This window comes from Asterias amurensis, chromosome 14, assembly GCF_032118995.1.
Source record: "Asterias amurensis chromosome 14, ASM3211899v1".
NCBI classification, from domain to species: domain Eukaryota; kingdom Metazoa; phylum Echinodermata; class Asteroidea; order Forcipulatida; family Asteriidae; genus Asterias; species Asterias amurensis.
Window position 1 is genome coordinate 13,434,009 of NC_092661.1, and position 21,355 is coordinate 13,455,363.

Here is a 21,355-nt window from a genome sequence, read left to right on the forward strand (position 1 = left end):
TTGGGGGGGGGGGGGGGGGGGGCACACAATGTTCCCCAGTTTTGTTGAATCGGGTGTCTTGATGCTACTCTCACACTTGGGCGATATCTTGCGAATATGAATGTTTGAAATTCGCGATGAATTCGCCCAAATGTTGCAATTTGATAGTGAATATGTTCTCGGTCGTCCCTAAACGCCTCCTTACCAATATCTTACGCATAATACGCACGCTTTACCAACAGTACCAATGGCTTACCTAATGCTTACGCAAATCGATGGCGAATTACCCTCTTCACAACATTCGCTGAATGTGCGCTTCGCATTATTAGACCGTGCAAACGGATTATTAATTCGTTCGAACGGATTACTAAACCGTGCGAACGGATTATTAATTCGTTCGAACGGATTACTAAACCGTTCGCACGGATTATTAATTCGTTCGAACGGATTACTAAACCGTGCGAACGAATTAGCCCCTGCATATTTTTTTTCTTACCACTGTCCCTTCCCGGGCTTAGTAGGATCTCGTAAAATTTATATTTTACAAAATGTATTGCCAGATGCCTCCTGTGTAGGGGGTGACTGTGTAGGGATTGACTTTGTCATCGGCATGTTTCCCTTAGCAAAATCATTTATTAAGAAAATGGTTTGTGTTTTTCGATGAAATGGAAAATGAGCGAGATGCTAACAACTGTATCTTCTTTTCTTGTTGTAATGTCCGCCACATTTTGGGAAATTGGGCCTTGCAATCTTGAAAAATCAAGGTGAATAATAATACGTTTATGCTTAGCAGATTTTGTCTGATACAGTAAGCAGACATTCCGAAGTGGCTTATTGGGTCAAGCCAAAATTCCCTGCTTACCCGTGACATAAAACGCTTCTTGGCGTAAGCGCGGAATTCCCAGGCTTCCGCAATACAAGCGCCCGATGGGCACAGTGAAAATAAACTCCTTTTGTTGTATACGTTCTGGCGTCGCCTTTATCCGAAGTTGGGCCGACTTTCCACAAATGGCACACTTCAGATCAGTCTGGCACAAAGACGTGTCTATCAACTAACCTAAGGACATTGTGAAGTCTAACCTTTGTAACCCGACTAAGATCAGAACGAAAACAGAAAAAGTCAATGAAGTCGCTCTCGTCTTCTTCTTGAATAGAAGGTAATGTCACTGTCGCTGTCAGAACTTTCCTCAGTCATCAACACATCCAATGTCATTTGGTTGTGTCGGACATTCAGACAGCTACAATTTGCACTTTGTAGTTTCTAGCCATACATGGAATTTACCTGAGGATGTTGTGAAACGTCTTTGATTTTGACATCATGGATGGTAGAAGAAAGTTATTCCGTATCAACAGGCGACGAGAGTTGGGTTATAACGATGAGCGAACGACGAGAGAGGCAATACTCGGTAAAGATTCAACAAATAACCATTAGGGCCTATTGTCAATTCAATTAATTTACTATTACCTACTACTAGGTTAATTATGGAGCCTACAACATAGTACATGTATCCTGGATGGAAGGGAGTAGTGATAGTAAATAAGAGCAGAGTAATCTACTGTACTGTACTATTTTACGGTGTTTGGGGGGGGGGGGGGTGTCAGTGTTTACCATGTTTACTGTCAATGGTTTACTAGGCCTAGCCTAGCTAGAGTGAGTAGAGTGCTGTGACTTGTATGTGTTAGTGTCACGACTCATATTGGGGTTTCACAGGATTACCCTTTCACAGTGCCTTTTCATACCTCCACTCACTGACACTGGTGTTGCTTGTTGGACTGGGATCATTGACCAATTGACACCAGTCACTACATGTATCCTGGTGTCATGTGTTTTCAGTAGGATAACAGGAAAATTGTTCACAATCAAAAACTAATTATTTTTTTTCAAATCATCTATCCAATTTTTTAACAATAACACTTTCACTTCGTGGTGTGTTGAAATTTTTAAAGTTTTGGTTTTACGTTGCGAGAGACAGTCCGACATTAACAGTGCGGTGACTGCTCTATATTCCGACATCCCTATGTTCCGACACCCCTATATTCCGACAACTCAACCTATACTCCGACGCCCCTATGTTCCGACACCCCTATATTCCGACACCCCTATGTTCCGACACCCTTATATTCCAACGACCCAAACACCCCTATGTTCCGACACCCCTATGTTCCGACAACCTGCACCAATATTTTGTGTTTGTCATTTGTTTTTTAAGAAAAACGGTGCCACTTAAGGAAACTTCACCTGACTGCAATTTAGTACATAAACGTACTGGTAACCTATCTTTATGTAGCAGTAGAGGGTTGGAATCTTTATTAATTGAAGGCTCATGAAATGTTATCAACACGTCATTTTCAGACCAGTAATTTTTGGTTTCAGGAGATAAGTTACCAATCTATGATATTTTCTCTTTAATGTAGACTTAATATTTATTACGCTTATCGGAATTTATTACAGTATGCATGAGTAAATCCAAAAAAAAATTGTCATTTTCACTTAAAATATTTTAATATTTTCCCCACATTTGCACACCATAGAATCCCAAATAGTAACCACCTCAAGTGATCCATCTAGTGACTAAAGCAGAATGAAACTCAATCTAGCAGATAGTAATTTTGTTTTGAACTTTCGAGGTTGGATTATGTTTCTTTGACTCATTTGAATGTTGGCATAATAATGCACTAGTGATTAGTACCAAAAATCAATCATTTTATAAATGTTTGAGCATAACCAACGACAGGAAACTTTATTCTCAGCATGATTAAGCCTGATGAAAATACAGACTGTGAGTAAACTGCATACATAGCTTCTGTCACCGGTGCAGCTTTTACAATTTCGCGATAAGTTGGGGACCGAAAACATACATTATGAGGGTGGATAACGTATGACGCTACGATACTATAGTGGTACTATTTATTGTTGTGGTGGGGTGATGTACATGAATTGGTGTTAAATTAATTAATTAATTAATTAATTAACTAAACAGTTAATTAATCCTCAGCCTCAATTTCGTGTAAAATTGTTCGTAATGAGTGTAAAAAAAACATGCTATATAACGAGACAGTAGCCTACAATACAGTCACACAGTCACAGCCACACCAGTGCACACTGTGTAGTGATTATTACTTGACCATCAGGGGAGGAGTTGCAAGTCTATATAAGCAGTGCTCAGCCCAGGTTTTACTTGCACTTTGTCCAGCACCAGTTGAGTTCCAGTTGTCTTGTCTTCAGCACCAAACCAGTTCAGTTTCTTCAGTTTTGTTTTTCTGATAGCTCTGTTATGTCCGATCTGCACTACACCAACAGTCAAGCACCCTTGGCCTAACATCCTCACTTAGGGATCCTGCAGAGTAATCACTGCAAATTTAAACATACCAACATGTTGTGCTAGCCTATAGATTGCTTCAACTTCAAGTTCATGATATTGCTTTTAGAAGATAAGTACATATGTTTTCTGATTTTTTCCCCCTAATTCTACAGGGAGTCCAAACTTTATGCAGCGGTTGAGGATCGAAGCCAAACTTGATATTCATCGAGGTTGTGTAAGTATGGATTATGAAATTCTTCATGTTTTCAACCCTCCTACTGTGTGACCTTTCATTATCATCAACTGTGGTTTTGAATAAGGGAATAAAATAGTGGTGACTCATGACTGTGCTGTAGTGTACACGCTTGCACAATTCCACTGATCTACTTCAGCGAGGGCGGCCAACGCAAGGTGTCTATTGAATGATATAAGTGGTCACTAAAACTTGCCGGAATTTTACCCTGGAAACAAAAATATTTATTTTTTATTCGATACATTATTGATTATTAAACATTTACTTTCTTTTTTTATACTTTGTGTTTAGGTGAATACCATATGCTGGAATGATAGCGGCTATAGAATCTTGTCTGGCTCTGATGATAAACAGCTCTGTATCACCGACCCTTACCTTCGCAAGAAACTTGCTACCATTGCCTCTGGACACCGAGCTAACATCTTCAGTGCTAAGTTTATGCCGTGTTGCAATGATAGTCAGGTACATTACACAATTTTTATAAAGCTGCTAAAGTACTATGTACATGTAGAGGTATCTACATACATGTAATAAGCACAATTCACACAGGAAGAATAATCGGCAATAGGGGCCTACAATAATATGAGAAATGTTCATTAGGCTTATTTTTTTTTCAAAATGTACAGGTTTGAAAAGATGTTTAAAGAAGGTTTTTATTCATGTTGGCAAAGCAAGAACAATTCTTCAAATATTTACTTGTGCTACACTGTGCTTAGTTGTTTGAAAAAGTTTAAAGAAAATGTCATCTAGGAGTTAAATTTGTTTGACAAAACTATTGAAAACATAAAAAACGCACAAACCCTAAAGTTGTTTTACACTGTTTTATAGTGATTGTGATGATTTCTTTATTCTTGATTTCATATTTTGCATGTCAACAAAATAAAATAAAAATTAAAAACCTCCCTCCCTCCCCCATCCGCAAAAAAAAAGACGACCAACAATTTTTTGTTATGTGGCCTTATGATTTGTTTCTTTTTTTAATCCCTCTGTCTAAAACCACATTCCTTTAAAGAGAATTGTTTCTCAAAATGTAATACGTTATTAACAGCTGCAGTGCTTCTTACCAAGCATGCCAAGCAAGTTTTCATGGTCACTCTTTTTTTAGTCATTGCTGCAGATTGACACTTGTGTCGATCACCTTTCAAGCCCTTTTAAAGCCATTGGACACTTTTGGTGAACAGTATTATCCAAGGTCCACACTTCGTGTATCACAACTTCTATAATAAAATAACAAACCTGTGAAAATTTAGGGAGAAAATAACTGGAAAACCCACCCTTGGTTCCGCATGTTTTGCCGTGTCATGACATGTGTTTAAAATAAATCCGTAATTCTCTATATCGAGAATTGATATTGTTTTAATGTTTTCTCAAAAAGTAAAGCATTTCATGGATTAATATTTCAAGAGAAGTGTTTCACCATTACCTTCTACAAACCCTGTAAGTTATTTGTAAATCTGTGAACTTGAAAAAAAAAAAAATCTGTACCGAAAGTGTCCAATGACTTTAAAGGTGAAGGTCTCATAATTCAACCATAACAATAACAATAATAATAATATCGCTTATATAGTGTCTATACACCGGAAGGGCGTCTCAAAACAAAGCTCTGCATTCTTGTATACTGCATAAAAGTTAACGTCAATTGGGTGAGGTATATATGAAGCATTTAATAAAGAACGGCGGAAGTGTCGTTGCCGAGCGGTTAAGATCACCGAATTCAAACTCTGGTGTTTCTGATCAGCAGAGTGTGGGTTCGAATCCCAAGCCGTGACACTTGTGTTCTTAAGCAAGAACTTAACCATTGCTTTGTCCTTCTGATGGGACGTAAAGCCGTTGGTCCCATGTGTTGTGTAACGCATGTAAAAGAACCCAGTGCACTTATCGAAAAGAGAAGGGGTTCGCCTCGGTGTTCCTGGCTGTGGCTGCTGTATGCGCCGTATCACCTTATAAACCACTATAAGGTGCTAACTAATTGGGTCTCAAAATTCATCATTGCAATAACTTATCTTTCTGAAAATTTGTATATACTCAGCGCCTTGAGTACCTTGTTTGGTAGATACATGCGCTATATAAGACTTCGTTATTATTATAAGACTTCGTTATTATGTTATGTTTGTTACAGATTATTTCTTGCTCAGGCGATGGTCAGATCTCGTTTAACAACGTGGAGAATACAGCTCAGCATGGACAGAATATATTCAACTGTCATTATGGCACTGCCTATGAGGTATGGTAGGTTTCGTCACCAGGGAAGGCTAATTAATGTCCATTGCGGGAATGCTTTAATGACTGAGAAAGAGGCTAAAAAGACAAATCCTTTTCGTCTGACAACTCACACTCGTTATCTCCATTGCTCTTCTAAACGGTGGTCTTGATTGGATCATGCACAAACCAGTGGTCCTGCTAAATGCCCCATCTAGGCAGTGTCATGTCACATCCTCCCGTTGTAAATTTATCATGGGCTGAATGAAGTTTATGCAACAGAGGGTGATATCAGACAAAATATCTACACAACTCGTCGAACAGGAGCGGGTGGGGACATAATCTCTTGCAACACCGGCACTGAATACTGTCACTGTGGTTAGACCACAGGATTTAGACTGCAATGCCAAGGATCAAGTATTTCATTACACATGTGTCCTTGATATATTGATACATTATTATTGCTTTGTCACAACACAAACTAACATAAACAACCCGGTAGTCGCTTGGCTGTGCAAAACTTTGTGTATCTTTTTAACTGGTCTCTTCTGGTCAAACTTTAAAGGATTTGGGTACTTTTTCAAAATGTCCATAGATTTACATTAAACTTACAGGGTTTGAAGATAATGATAGTGGAAAGCTTCCCTTCAAATCTTACTTACTGAGGTGCTGTAGTTTTTGAGAAATGAGTAAAACAATGTCATGAAAATACGTTTGTAAATGATTAAAATAATTTTCGTCTCATGAGTCGAAAATTATTTTCATGACATTGTTTTACTCATTTCCCCAAAACTACAGCACCTTAGCACGTAGTATTTTCAGGGAAGCTTTCTACTATCATTATCTTCAAACTGTGTAAGTTTAGTGTAAATCTGTGGACATTGTGTTTTTTTGTCCTACAAAAGTTACATAGACCCTTTAAAGGGCAGTTTTTGAATGGGGTATTGAGCCCCACTGCATACTGTAAATTTACTGTCTCAACATGTAAACACCACACATCTTGGATAAGAATTGAATAGAGATTGACTTATAATGTTATCCCACACTACAGGTAGTGACGATACCAAATGATCCAAACACATTTCTGTCGTGTGGAGAAGACGGGACAGTTCGTTGGTTTGATCTGCGGACAAAGAGTAGATGTTTAAAGGATGAATGCAGAGAGGTACAGTTATAATGACAACATTTTTATAGTGCATAGTGGATCACAAATCCCACTATGCACTTTACAATTTAAATTATGATGTCAGGCCTGGAATTTCACGGAGGACACAAAGACGATGGCCTTCGTTGCCCTTGTCTTGGCCTTGGTGCCCCTTCAACAGTTTCCCATACACTTCAAGAAAGTGCCCTATGTAAAATGAAAAGGGCCTTGCCCTCTAAGATGAAATTCCAGGCCTGTGTTGTGGTCACCCAGTGTTATTATTAAAATATAAGATACAGTACACTAGAAGGCACATTACATGCATGTCAGTTAAAGACTAATGTGAGATTCATATAATGATTTAAATTCTCCATTGTATAGGATGTTTTGATCAACTGTCGTCGTGCTGTTACTTCCTTAGCCGTCAATCCAATCATGCCTTACCAGCTTGGAGTCGGGTGCTCTGATAGCTCAGTACGGGTCTTCGATCGCAGGATGCTGGGAACTAGATCCACAGGTAAAGTGCATTTGCCATCAACATAGTAATAACCCTTATTATCCACAAAGATTCTGAGAGCACCAAATAAATACAATGTTGCATAATGTGTCTAGGCGATCTGGTGTCTGCTCATGTTCTGATGTCATGTAAGCAGGCCAGGAATTACACAGAAGTCATAGCCTCTGTTGCCCCTGGTCTTGGCCTTGGTGCCCCTTCAAAAGTTTCCCAAAGACTTTCAGAGTGCCCTCTGAAAGATGAAATGTCACGCCTGGGGTGCGTTCCACTCGCGCAAACGAAGCACAACTGTTCGCGCAAACGTTGTTTTGTCTTTGGAACGATTGGTGCGCATTACACAATTTCACTATGGCCGCGCCCTGAAATGAAGATGGCGCGCACCGTACGTAGTTTTTTTGAAACTTTGTTTTTTGCTGTACTAGTCCTCTTTTTGCCATCATTACATCAACTAACAGACTAATTAACTTTGTTATTTCAAATCTGCATTATCATCCACCGAACAATACAATGTAATTATGTTTGTGACAAAGAAATAATACCCTATGCTTGTCCACCATTTTAAAAACCACTCGCCAACACCTCAGAAGTATGTTTGCCTTAAGTTGCCAACGTTCGGCAACGGTGGGGGCACACAACTCGTTCCACTTAAAATTATTGGCGAACGTGCGCAACTGTTGGCAACGTTTGCGCGAGTGGAACGCACCCCTGATGTATGAATGTTCCTATAAATTGTCGCATTCACAGAGTCCAGCAGAACTCATCAAACTACACTGGCTCCCAATCCAACAAAGGATCAACTTCAAGGGCATCGTTCTCATGTTCAAGGCCTTACATCAACAAGCCCCTCATTACATCATGAACATTCTGCAAGTTGGTGCTGAACGGAGACTCCTTCGGTCAAATAGCTCCTGTTCACCATACTTTGTAGTACCAAGAACAAGTCACATCACTTTTGCTGATAGAGCCTTAACGGTATATGGACCCAAACTCTGGAATAAACTTCCACATCACATCAGGGACACAACATCCTTCAACACATTCAAGGCACTTCTGAGAGCCCATTTGTTTCAGGAGGCCTACCATCAATAATTTTTTTATTTCTTCTGTGCCTCAGCGCCTTTGAGCAAACCTTTGATTAAGGCGCTATACAAATTATTTATGATTATTTTTGATTGATATGTTACTTACTTTTAATTGGTGACTCATTAGGCAACTACAGCGGCCGCGGTATCCAGGGCATGTTCTGCCGGTTCTGCCCTCCACATCTCCAAAACAAGTACAATCGTCCGACCTCTCTGCAGTACTCGGCCAGCGGCAACGAGCTCCTAGTCAGCTACTCCTCAGACTACATCTATCTCTTCGGTACCGATGCCTACAAGAAGGAGATTGCGTTCGCCAGACAGGAAGGGGCGTCTGAGGCGAGGGGAGATGCCAGCGGGGCAGCCTCATTCGCTGACGATGAGGTATTTATACAGACCTTGAGGGTCAAGCGTATGATGCTTAAAGTCACTGGACACTTGGTAATTGTCAAAGACCAGTCTTCTCACTTAGTGTATCTCAACATACGCATGAAATAACAAACCTGTGAACATTTGAGCTCAATTGGTCGTCAAAGTTGCGAGATAATAATGAAAGAAAAAACACCCTTGTCACACGAAGTTGGTATGCGTTTAGATGGTTGATTTCGAGACATCAAGTTCTAAACTTGAGGTCTCGAAATCAAATTCGTGGAAAATTACTTCTTTCTCGAAAACTACTCCACTACAGAGGGAGCCCTTTCTCACAATGTTTAATACGACCAACTTCTCCCCATTACTCATTACCAAGTAAGGTTTTATGCTGATAATTATTTTGAGTTATTACCAATAGTGTCCACTGCCTTTAAGAGAACAGCCATGAAACTTTTCAGTTGATCAGCTCCATTTTTAAATTTAACAGTTCCATAGAAAAACACACTGGAAAGTTTTCTGTGCATTTTCTCGATGAGTAATTTGAATCATAGTGAAGGTTGGACATGATGAAGCAGAATGTGTTCTTGATGAGCAAGACAATAACCCTAATTGGCTTTTCTTCACCCAGGTGCCTTTATGGGTGTCTGATAGCAATCACATTTATCAGTTTTTTATTTTTACAAGATCAAATTTATGGATGAAATTAATGATATGCATTGACTATTTGCTGATAGAATCCTGTGGTGAATCCAATCAAGAGGCTGCGTCTACGCGGAGACTGGTCCGATACCGGACCCAAAGCCAGACCGAGAGGAGAACAAGGTTGGTGTCTGTATGATTAGTAGGATTTGAAACTGTACAAGGTGGAAGTATTTGCGGTAACATCATGTGAATCTCCTTTGAGTAGTGTTGGTGGTTACAACTCAACGTTTCGATCAGTATGCTCTGATCGTCTTCATGAGAATGCTGGACTCTGTTGCTGTATGCTGCTTAAGTAATAGGCTTGTTGGTGGGCGAAGGCGAGAACTGGATAAGCTGGGGTTGGGTGGGTGAAGCATGCAGGTTTGGTTGGGACTAAAACCTAATCGGTTGCTTGTCTGTAACATTTTCTTGACTGTTTGTATATTTCAGCGGAGTCCCAGCCTCGTCTGACCATCATTCAGCGGATGTCTGAGATGTTGACACGTTGGTTGGACGATTCTACATCCTCACATGCCAGGCGTATTGCGACTGCTTCAACAGAGGGCAGTAACCAAGAGGTAGCAGCTGCAGCCAATGAGCCTGGAACGTCCACAGCACAACCTACAGTAAGTGCACCAGGCCTGGGAGTGGTATCAGGGGCTGTTATCACAAAGCACGAAGATTCTTTGTTCAGGGGCGCCATTCAGAAGCCATTCAATCTGTTACTGCCATATAGCCCGGGATCCCATTTTTCTGTCTCTTCTTTTGGATCTCAGCATTTAGAAAAACATGTTTATTTTTGAGAAGGGAAGGGTGCTAAATAACGATGTGTATATAACCAAATGTATTTAGCTCTAAATTCAGTCATTTTAATTTTGTCATATTCAGAGTTCCCGATTCAGTTCTCTTCAGAGTACATCAACTGAAGAGCAATCAGCCAGTCAAACCATGCAGAAACGTCTGAAGGACAGCATGACGTCCAGAATGATGAACAAGAAGCCTAGCTCCGCCAGTACGGAGGAGCCAGGCCTTGAGGAGCCAGGCCCCGAGGAGAGCCCCAACCCATTGAGCAGCCCTACTCAAGTTGACCAAGTCACGACGTCCTCGCAACTTGTCGGCGGCGATGCTGCCCCGGCTGTGCAGGGGGAATCGTCAGAGATGTGCATCTCCTCGCCAGGATTGCCTGAGAATGAAACGGAATCGGAAAGACTGATACTTGGCAATAGAGAGATCCTCCAAGAAGGCTCATCATCAACAGAGGGAATCAGTGCAATATCAAGCAGTGTGCAATCATGTATGCAGATAAGAGACTCACAAACTGACAGCTGTCCAGCAGCACAAGATGCTGACGGTGAAATTATGGACGCTAGTGATGGAAATTCTGACTCTAAGAAAAGGAAGAGGAGCACGCATAGTTCGTTGTCCTCGAGCAGCCTGACGGACGACCCTGCTTTAGATACGGTTGCTCCGGATGGGCTTGGGAAGCTACGTGGCAAGCGCAACAGCAAAACACAAAGGAGAATCACCGAGGATGGATCTGAAGACGGCTCCAGCTCAAGTGATTCAGATGATGATGAACTCGCCAACAGGAATTCCAGTGGTGCCGAGAATCTGGCACACAAGCAGAGTCGTCAACCACAAAACATCAGCCCACCACCAGAACGTGATACCACCGATTGCTCAGAGGCAAGACCCAGCAGTGAGAAGTACCCCAAACTAGAATTGGACAAAACTTCAGAAGAAAAGACACTGGATAAGAACAAGAGTCAGGTCTCAGAACCAAAGGACGGAACTCTTAAGCTTCTTCGTAAAACTGGAGAAGGTGCTTGTTTAGAGGCAAGCACGAGTAGAAGCCATGGTGGGGGAAGAGTAGCACAGCAGGAGCAGCAGGAACAAGATCAGGGAAATCAGAATCATCCTGTCAGGAGACAGTCGGAGATCTTTGCTCTGAGAGAAAGAATGGAAGATACTAACCCTCAGGTCAGTAATTCAACCGAACAACACAAGTTTGCTGGATTTGGTTGTCAGTGGTTTACTGGCCCAACATGGAAATCACTGGCCACAGACCTGTGGTCCAGTGTAATTTTGAGTCCTGTCTTGGCAAAATAGGAATAGTGGTCAAAGAATGTTCATTTTGTGTAATCGATTGCCTTTTTTTTTTATCAGTTATAAATATACGCTCCCTTACTTCTAATACTGCGGCCAGTAAATGAATGATAAAGCAGGGTGTCAAAATTTTGAAAATTAAAAGGACACCTGGGAATTTTGTGTATTTATTTTTTAATTAGGATTTGAAACTCTGCATGGTGGAAATTTGGTGTAAGGTTTCCGGTAACATCATCATGCACACTGTAATGATAGTCTCTAATTGAGCTGGGGTGGTTATGAAAAGAACCGTAGGTTTCAACTCTAATCCTCTCTGATCGATTTCTGGAGCAAAATAAATTTAATTTTTTATTTTATTATTAACTTAAGTCGTAAAACATTGGCCTTGAAGAAAATAATACATATTGAGCGGAGGGCCATCTAGAAACCCATGGGGCTTGTACGTATCAATGACCTTTTGCAGTTGCCAATGGAAAAGTCCAACGATTTGAAAATGCACTCTCTACCTTGTCTGATAAACGCAGGAGAGACATACTGGTCAGTTCACCACAGCGAACCAACGCCAGCGCCGTGTGAGTGTGAGTGGTCCTGCAGGAACCCCGCCACCAGCGCATCTCCCAGCAAGCAGTTCCTGTCAGGATCTTGCGTCTCAAGCTGTCCCCGAGGATCGGTTAGATTCGACACGAGGTGCTGGAGCATCAGCGTCTACCGCACAGTAAGTCCACAGTAATCTAGGCCAGAAAGAGGGATTTTTTTCACATTCAGGTTTGTGTCCTGTGTGTATACCAGCATGGTTTTTTTTGGGGGGGGGATAATATTATAACAGTAACCCTCCATTGTGGTTTTACTATGTGCAGAGCCGCAAACTCTCCCAGATTCTGCAGAAAGTTTCCTGAAAATAATAAATTTTTCCACATTGTAATCAACAAATTTGGCAGCTCTGAACGTGGTTTACTAGCTAGGTAGAACTACTGTTAGAAGAACAAAATGGAAAGCTTGATTGGATAAAAGGAGAGATCTGGTTATAAGATGTTCTTGCAAATACATGCTGACCAGTAAAAATCTTGTGCACTACTCAATAATAGCCTGGGCGACTATTGAGACTAGTGTCAAAGTCGCGACTATTGATTGCTTAGTCGAGTCGCGACTACCGTTTTTCAACTACCTTGTTAGTTATGCTGCCACGACTACTACAAAAGTAGTCGCAACCTCCTGCTTGGTGAACCAATTGTGTCACTCACGACTATTCACGACAACATAATTCACTTACGAAACACAATCGGACATCAGTGACACAATCCTTCAATTCTTTCAGTGTGAATGTTACTATATTGCGCCTGCGGCAAACAATATGCCGCAATGCATCTTGGTACATGTAACTAAAAATTTGTCGCGACTAGTGTCGAAGTCGCAACTTTTTGAGGCTCGAGTAGTAAATATCACTATTTTTTCGAAGGCTTAATAACCGGAAGTACTAGTCTGGCGTCTGGACAGCGAATGAATGAAAACAGATATTGGACAGATAATAATAATAATAATATATCAAAGTCTTATATAGCACACGTATCTACCAAACAAGGTACTCAAGGCGCTGAGTATATACAAACTTTCAGAAAGATAGGCTAATGCAGTGATGAATTCTGAGACCCTGTTATTTAGCACACTATAAGGGTTTACAAGGTGCTACTGCGCAGACAGCAGCCACAGCCAGGAACACCGGGGCGAACCCCTTCTCTTTTCGATAAGTGTACTGGGTTCTTTAACATGCGTTACACAACACATGGGACCAACCGCTTTACATCCCATCCGAAGGACGAAGCAATGGTTTAGTGTCTTGCTTAAGGTCACAAGTGTCACGGCTGAGGATTCGAACCCAAACTCTGCTGATCAGAAACACCAGTGTTTGATTTTGGTGCTCTTAACCGCTCGGCCACGACACTTCCACAGATTCCCTGTGATGTAGATTGACAGCTGTTCTATTGTGGTGATTTGTATTGATAGAGAGCCTGAGAGTCGATCTATCACTTGTAGTGAGAGCGATAGTGACGATGACTTTGTACTAAGACCACCACGACGTAGAAGACATACACGTCATGAGAGGTATGTGATGCTGTGTGCGTGAGTGTGATATCATGTGTGTGACTATGTGCGGGCTTTAATCTAACGATCAAAATAAAATTTGGGAAAAAAATTAACCAGTGAATGGAATTGCTGGCATCAAGTTACCCCATCCATCCAATGGGAACAATTTTCATGTGTTCAACAAACCTACCCAATTGACATAAAAAACATTAAAATACTTGAATGAAATCAAAATCTATGGCAGGTTCAGGAGTTCATGTAACAAGAAAACAATTGATTAGATTAAGCCAGAAATTGCTCAGATCGCACCACAGAGCATCTAGAATCCAAACATTTCCAGCGCCCTTCGACGAGCCCTGCACCCCATGCCATAAGGGCAACATGCTTTGGCAGATTAAAGAGTCAAATGTAACAAAACAAAGTGATAACCTTTAAAGATAAAAATTATTCAATGGATGAAGTCACAAATTGCTCAAATCTCACCACAGAGCATCTCACGCCATAGGGCAACGCACTTCGTGCTTGCTCTATCCTTTGACAAAACCCGGCTACTCAAATTTTGTTCACCTGCTACTTCAAAAACTGTGGACAACCCTGTAAGACAAATAGTATGTGTATATGCCTGCCTTTGAGGATTTTGACAAATTCTTGTTTGCAGTAACGAGGAAGAGGTTCGGAGGCCCCGCACACCGAGCGTGAGCGAGTTTCGATTCCGAGAGCTGATCCGAGCTAAGCGAGAAGCCAAAGAGAGAGAGGAGTTACAATTGAGCAACGTCATGACCCCAGAGTTCAAGATGGTCTACAAAGGTCATAGGAACTCCAGAACTATGGTGAGTTACAAATTTATTCCATATCTGGGTAGATCATAAGTTGACCAAGTTGGTGGTGCATTCTGCTCTACCAGCAAGGCTGTTAGTGGATGATATCCATGCCTACATCCTTATGGACTGTGAAGGGGTCACCAGGGGCACTTTGCCAGCTACTCACGGGGCTGAAACGGGGTTACCCCCTTCACAGTCCATAGGGATGAAGGTATGGGTACCGTCCACTAGGAGCCTGGCTGGAAGAGCAGAATGTTCTACCTCCAAAAACTGTTCAAATGCCTTGCACAACTTTCATGACCAGGATTCGAACACTCTGCTGCTGACCAGAGCTTGGGTGTGTTGGACTGGACCACTCTGCCACGACATGTACATGTTGTAGGAAACACTAACAATCCCCTATCATTGTCTACCAAATAGATCAAGCAAGCTAACTTCTGGGGCAGTGACTACATGTACGTGCTGAGTGGCTCTGACTGTGGTCATGTACATGTTGTAGGAAACACTAACAATCCCCAATCATTGTCTACCAAATAGATCAAGCAAGCTAACTTCTGGGGCAGTGACTACGTGCTGAGTGGCTCTGACTGTGGCCATGTACATTTTGTAGGAAACACTAACAATCCCCTATTATTGTCTACCAAATAGATTAAGCAAGCTAACTTCTGGGGCAGTGACTACGTGCTGAGTGGCTCTGACTGTGGCCATTTACATGTTGTAGGAAACACTAACAATCCCCTATCATTGTCTACCAAATAGATCAAGCAAGCTAACTTCTGGGGCAGTGACTACGTGCTGAGTGGCTCTGACTGTGGCTATGTACATGTTGTAGGAAACACTAACAATCCCCTATCATTGTCTACCAAATATATCATGCAAGCTAACTTCTGGGGTAGTGACTACGTGCTGAGTGGCTCTGACTGTGGCCATGTACATGTTGTAGGAAACACTAACAATCCCCTATCATTGTCTACCAAATAGATCAAGCAAGCTAACTTCTGGGGCAGTGACTACGTGCTGAGTGGCTCTGACTGTGGCCATATCTTTATCTGGGATCGTCACACCGCTGAGCTGGTTATGCTGCTTGAGGGCGACAAACACGTCGTTAATTGCGTACAGCCTCATCCATTTGACCATTGTGAGTGAATTTTAGGCATGTTGCTTCTTTTGTACAGTTTAAAAACCGCATAGTGGAAAAAGTACAATTGGGGAGCTGTTTGCATTTTAAAGAAGTGACGAACCTAAAGGAGCATTTCCCTAACCTGCTAACATGAAAAAATTTGGGTATTGTTTCAACTTTGAGGGCATGTTTTTAGCTTGCGCCAAGCGTCACTATCTTGTGTTGGCACTACATGCGATTCACCGTGCTGGATAATCCGAGTGGACCGTCCGCACAGCAGCCATACAGTGCGTGCAGTCTGCTCCGTGACCGTAGTTCTTTACGTAGGCATCATACCGATCAGGTATTCAGACGTAGTGTGCGGGGCCAGACTACATCTTTTCTCTTCAAATATTGTGCCTCGATTGACGTCACGAACAGCGCCCTCTTGAGTTGGGCCTACTTTTAAAATTGTAAATAAAATGGAAACTAATTTTTTAGAACCTTAGTTAACTGTTTATTGTTATTCCACTCATCAAAACACATATTTTAGTGACAAAAGCTTTATTTTGACAAAATACCACTTCCAGGTGACTTTAAGCATCTTTGTGAATTTAGGCCTCTGGTTGCTAATGCGGATGTGATGTTAACCAGTGGTTTTTTTTCATTGTGTGTTACTGTGAATAGTATTGGCAACTAGTGGTATAGACTACGATGTCAAGTTATGGTCACCTACAGCGGAGATAGCTCACTTGCCAGACGATGCAGCTGAGGTATGTATCTATACAGTGTACATGTAGGGGATGGACACTGTGAACGGCCTGGATGTGATTTCTCTAAAATAAAATAGGTGGCTCACTGGGATATACCTACAAATATCACATCCAAGTGAACCACCTAACCAATTTTTGTAGAGAAATCACATCCAGGGCCCAATTTCATAGAGCTGCTAAGCACCAAAATTTGCTTAGCATGAAATTTAATCCTTGTTAAAAAAAGGATTACCGACCAAATGTTTTTGTTTGTTGCATTGCTGGTTACTGGTGTTCAGCTGTTGTTTGCTTATCCTGAAAATCTTGTGGAAATTGGAAATCCTGTTTTTATCAAGGAAGAAATGTCATGCTAAGCAAATTTTTGTGCTTAGCAGCTCTATGAAATTGGGCCCAGACCGTTCACAGTGGGATTTGTTGCCTCTCTACTCTGTCACAGCAGTCATTGGCTTCAGGATTGAAACCGTGTCAGTGCAACAAATGCTGGATCTAAGATGCTAAATCTAGCACTAAGACATGTTCGTTACTCGCAAGTTGATATTGTCGAAATGTTGTATTTTACTTTAAACCCCAACCCTTACATATCCTCTTCAGGAAGTTGTATGGTTGAGGACGGATTGAGGACTGTAGGACCAACAGCAATTGCTCTAAGTGAGCGTACAATGGAAGATGGTGGGGTTTTGAGGTGGACCTTTGGGAGTGGTCTTTGGGGAACTTTGCTGTTGAAGGGGGCAGCATGTTTCCCTCTGGTAAGGGTTACTTCTATGGGGAACAGAGAAGGTTGTATTGGAAACTTTCAGAGGGCACCACAGCAAAAGCACATGGGGCACCACAACAATAGCTTTGGGTGCTGTGTGTTATTTCAAGGCCTGTAGGCTTATTTCCGTTGTCATGGTTGTGTGTTCTCTCTCATCACAGGTTATGAGAATCAATGAGTTGATGTTAGATGAAACTAGAGATACCATCACTGTACCACCGTCATTTATGCTGAGAATGTTAGCATCTCTAAACCATCTCAGGGCTGGTAGGTACATGTATTATACGAAAATACCATTTATTTAGGTAAGATTTGAAACTTTGCATGGTAGGAGTATACATGTAATAGACCGATCCAGTAGGCTCCGCCCACGACGCACATGTGAGCAAGAACACGTGAGCCTCTCCAATGCACAAAGAGATAGGACTCATCTTATCTTGAGTTAGGACAACTTAGTTAGGACGAGTAACTCGTCCTAACTTAGGATTAATCTTAAGGTCTGCATGCTACAGTGCAGGGTTGGGACTCGTCTTAAGTCCTAAGATTAGTCTTAAGTTAGGAAGAGTTTTGTGAAATCGACGGCAGGTCTTTGAAAATTACCAAACACGTCTAGTGCCTTTAAGTACACACATTTACTAGGCGCCAAACAATTTTGCTTACTGTGAAAGGGTTACCAGCTAAATATCAAGTTATTTGCACAGTTTGTGACTGGTTCCCTGCTTATTTGGCTAAGCTGAAATTGTTTAAGCAATATTTTCCGGTTAAACAGCTCTGTGAAATTAGGCCCTGGCTGTCCGTTTGGCCATAAGCCACTGCCAATAATCGGCCATGGCAGTCAGGAATCTCAAGCTTAGTTCGATGATTAGAACAGTTTGGCCGGCAATCGTGGCATCCATTCAGTCCAATGAGGTGATGGTTTGCCAGCAAATGGAAATGGGTCTGGATATGGAATTAGACAATAATCCCTCATAGTAAGATTGACTTTGAATGTTGATTCCAGCGACTTTTGTCTCTGTCTGTAACGATCCAACGAAAAGAGAGCTTGTAATTACGGAAAAACTTTGTTTTCATTTTGATTAACGTTGCGACTATTGTCTTGATTTTAGAGCGAAGACGTTCACGTGAGTCAGGCTCTAGCAGTGAGAGCACAGAGGAGGAAAGCTGAGCCATGAGTGACCCATCAGTAGAGGTATTAATGAGTAAACATAGATATCATCAAGTGTCGTTCAAAGTCAGAATTGGAGAATAGCGTTAATAATAATAATAATAATAATATGAAACGTTTATATAGCGCTCTACGGAGAACAGAGCGCTTTACATGAGACTATGACAACAAAACAAAAGAAAAACAAACAAACTAGGATGGGTGGGGAAAAAGAAATGTCTTGAGGAGGCTTTTGAATACAGGCAACGAGATCGCCTCTCTCAGACCCGCGGGGAGCTCATTCCATAGGCGAGGGGCAGCTATGGAGAATGAGCTATCCCCAGCTTTCCGTCTAGTTCTAGGAACGGAAAGCCGGGTCTGATCAGCTGATGAGCGGAGTCGTTGCCTGTATTCATCAGCAGTATTGGAGTTTTGGGAATGAACAAGTTCAACCAGATATGATGGAGATTGGGTGTGGAGGATTTTGTATACATGAGTGAAAATTTTGAAGTTGATACGTTCTTTAACAGGGAGCCAATGCAGCGATGCAATCAGGCCGGCAGAAGGCTGGTCACGGCCACACGCAAATACTAGCCGAGCGGCCTTGTTTTGTAGACGCTGGAGTCGAGCGAGGTCATTTTCGCGGGCACCTACCAAAAGAGAGTTGGCATAGTCAAGACGGGACAAGACCAGACTTCTGACGGCATGATGGCAAGCGCTTTGTGTAATAAACCGGCGAATACGCCATAGATTACGTATGTGGAAATTAACAGTTTTACATACAGAGCTAATGTGATGAGACATATTCAGAGAACAATCAAGCGAGACTCCTAGGTTCTTAACAGATGTGGAAGCAGGAATTGTAAAGTCGGCCAATATTAGTTCAAGATTAGGGAGAGTGGATAAAACATGACTGTTCGCAAAAACAATAAACTCCGTCTTTCCCTGGTTCAGCTGAAGCATGTTTTGAGCCATCCATTTGTTGATGGCAAGCACACATGATGATAATTTGCTGAGTACACGCTGACGATCACCTTCAGACTTAGGGTCAAACTCAGCATAAAGCTGAATATCATCAGCGTATTCATGAAATGAGATACCATGTTGACGAATGATCTCGCCAATGGGATTGGTGTACAAAATGAAAGCCAACGGACCTACTATGGACCCCTGAGGTATGGAATAGGTAAAGATATGATGTCTTGAGAAATCGCCTTTTATCGAAACTTTGGTGGTACGGTTTTTGATATAAGTGCTGAACCAAGTATTGACCGTACTGCTTATTCCAAATTGAGTATGAAGTCTCTGGAGGAGAATGTCGTGGTCAACCGTGTCAAAGGCGGCAGACATGTCAAGCAACACCAAGAGAACAGCTTTACTTTTATCAAGGGAACGAAGAATGTCATTTTTCACCCGAAGGAGGGCAGTCTCAGTGCTATGAAAGCGCTTGTAAGCAGACTGGAACTGTTCCCCTAGTGTGTAGCTGTCCACATGGTTAATTACTTGACATGTTGCCACCTTCTCTATGACCTTGGACAAAAAGGGTACATTGGCTACAGGACGGTAACTCTTAAGATCATTACGGTCAAGAGAACTCTTCTTAAGTACAGGAGTAATTACAGAGTGTTTAAGATTGGACGGGAATATACCAGATGAGAGGGAAGCATTAACAATCTTTGTGATAACCGGGAGAAGAGTGGATAGATTGTTTTTAACCAACCAGGATGGTAAGGTGTCCAATGAGCAAGATTTGTTTGAAAGACGCATGATAATTTGTTTAACGGCGTCACAAGTAAGCTGCTCAAATTCTGGCATACAAAAGACAGTGGAAGTCTGTTTAGGAACAATGACATTGGTATCAGGGTGTGAACTGACATTGGAGCGTATGGTATCAACCTTGTCCTTGAAAAAGGACAGAAAGTTGTCAGCAAGCCATAAATATCTATGAAAAGTAGAGGGCATAAAAACCATCTACCATAGACCTTTTTGCAAAACCCATTGCGCAAGTGCTAACTGTTGAATGAGGTGCACGCTGGTCTAGCTCGATCGCTAGCTAGACCAGCATGCACCTCATTCCAAGCCTGACGCGCGTGTACTGAGTATTGTTATAAGGTCTATGGCGAGACAAGAAGCCCTCTTTCCCATTGACAGAATGGTACTTACCCTTCATGTAAAACAGGTCACACATCAGGGCCCAATTTTATAGCACTGTTAAGCACAAAAAAATTGCTTAGCATAAAATTTCTCTCTTGATAAAAACAGGAATACCAACCAAATTTACATGTGATTTTCAGGACAAGCAAACTACAGCTGAATACCAGTTAAGAAGCAACATGCAACAAATGGAGTTTGGTTGGTGATCCTGTTTTTATCAAGGAAGAAATTTCATGCTAAGCAAATTTTTGTGCTTAGCAGCTCTATGAAATTGGGCCCTGTTCAACCAAACAACGTGTCTAAAAGGATTGAGCCAAAGGCTGTAATTTTTTGCCCTCCATTTTGATGAGGACTCTATCTATTGGAAAATGAGTGCACCACAAAAACTCAATTTGACATTGGATCTTCTCTGTAACCAATGTACAAACCCGTCTAATAACTTCTGTATCTTCTTTTCTATTGTGTAAAGTTACAAGAAACCGCTTGTAATTAATGTATACAAAACTATCTTTAAGAGATCGCTTGTCCGGACACAATTTAAAGGACATTTGGTCCCTGTTTTGCATGCAGCATACTTTGATTTCAGGGTGTCTTTATACAGTATAAACCTTTGCTCAATCAAGTCATTGTACTGGACCTTTTTTTTCAAAATCTACAGTTTCAAATGAAAGTAGACGCCCTGTAGGAAGAGTGAGGAGATATTCTAATTTTTTATTTGGGCATTTCGGGGCAGTCCTGACTGTGTGAGGAGAATCTGGAATGCATAACACATTGTGTATTGTAATATTATGTACAACCGCCTGCCCCATATTCCCTGCATGGTGACTGGTGAGTTTGCCTGACCAATCACTGCATGTCGGTGGTTTCCGAGCACTCCACTATAAGGAGAGAGTGGAGAT

The 21,355-nt window shown here is 41.6% G+C and overlaps 1 protein-coding gene across 3 annotated transcripts; it reads left to right on the forward strand.

The window, feature by feature from the left end:
- The first annotated feature begins 1,107 nt into the window (after positions 1-1,107).
- On the forward strand, positions 1,108-18,403 carry LOC139947022 (DDB1- and CUL4-associated factor 6-like). 3 transcript variants are annotated; one of them, XM_071944838.1, is made up of 17 exons: positions 1,108-1,385; positions 3,455-3,516; positions 3,826-3,996; positions 5,654-5,758; positions 6,785-6,898; positions 7,259-7,394; positions 8,601-8,854; positions 9,577-9,664; positions 9,974-10,149; positions 10,412-11,503; positions 12,154-12,344; positions 13,631-13,729; positions 14,370-14,541; positions 15,514-15,670; positions 16,319-16,404; positions 17,320-17,425; positions 18,265-18,403. In XM_071944838.1, the coding sequence occupies exons 1-17, from the start codon at positions 1,298-1,300 to the stop codon at positions 18,321-18,323; spliced, it is 3,156 nt and encodes a 1,051-aa protein (XP_071800939.1). In that variant the 5' UTR covers positions 1,108-1,297; the 3' UTR covers positions 18,324-18,403. The 3 variants fall into 3 exon arrangements, with proteins under 3 accessions (XP_071800939.1, XP_071800940.1, XP_071800941.1); XM_071944839.1 differs by lacking the exon at positions 13,631-13,729; XM_071944840.1 differs by lacking the exons at positions 15,514-15,670; positions 16,319-16,404; positions 17,320-17,425; positions 18,265-18,403 and adding an exon at positions 14,953-15,103.
- Positions 18,404-21,355: the final 2,952 nt, after the last annotated feature.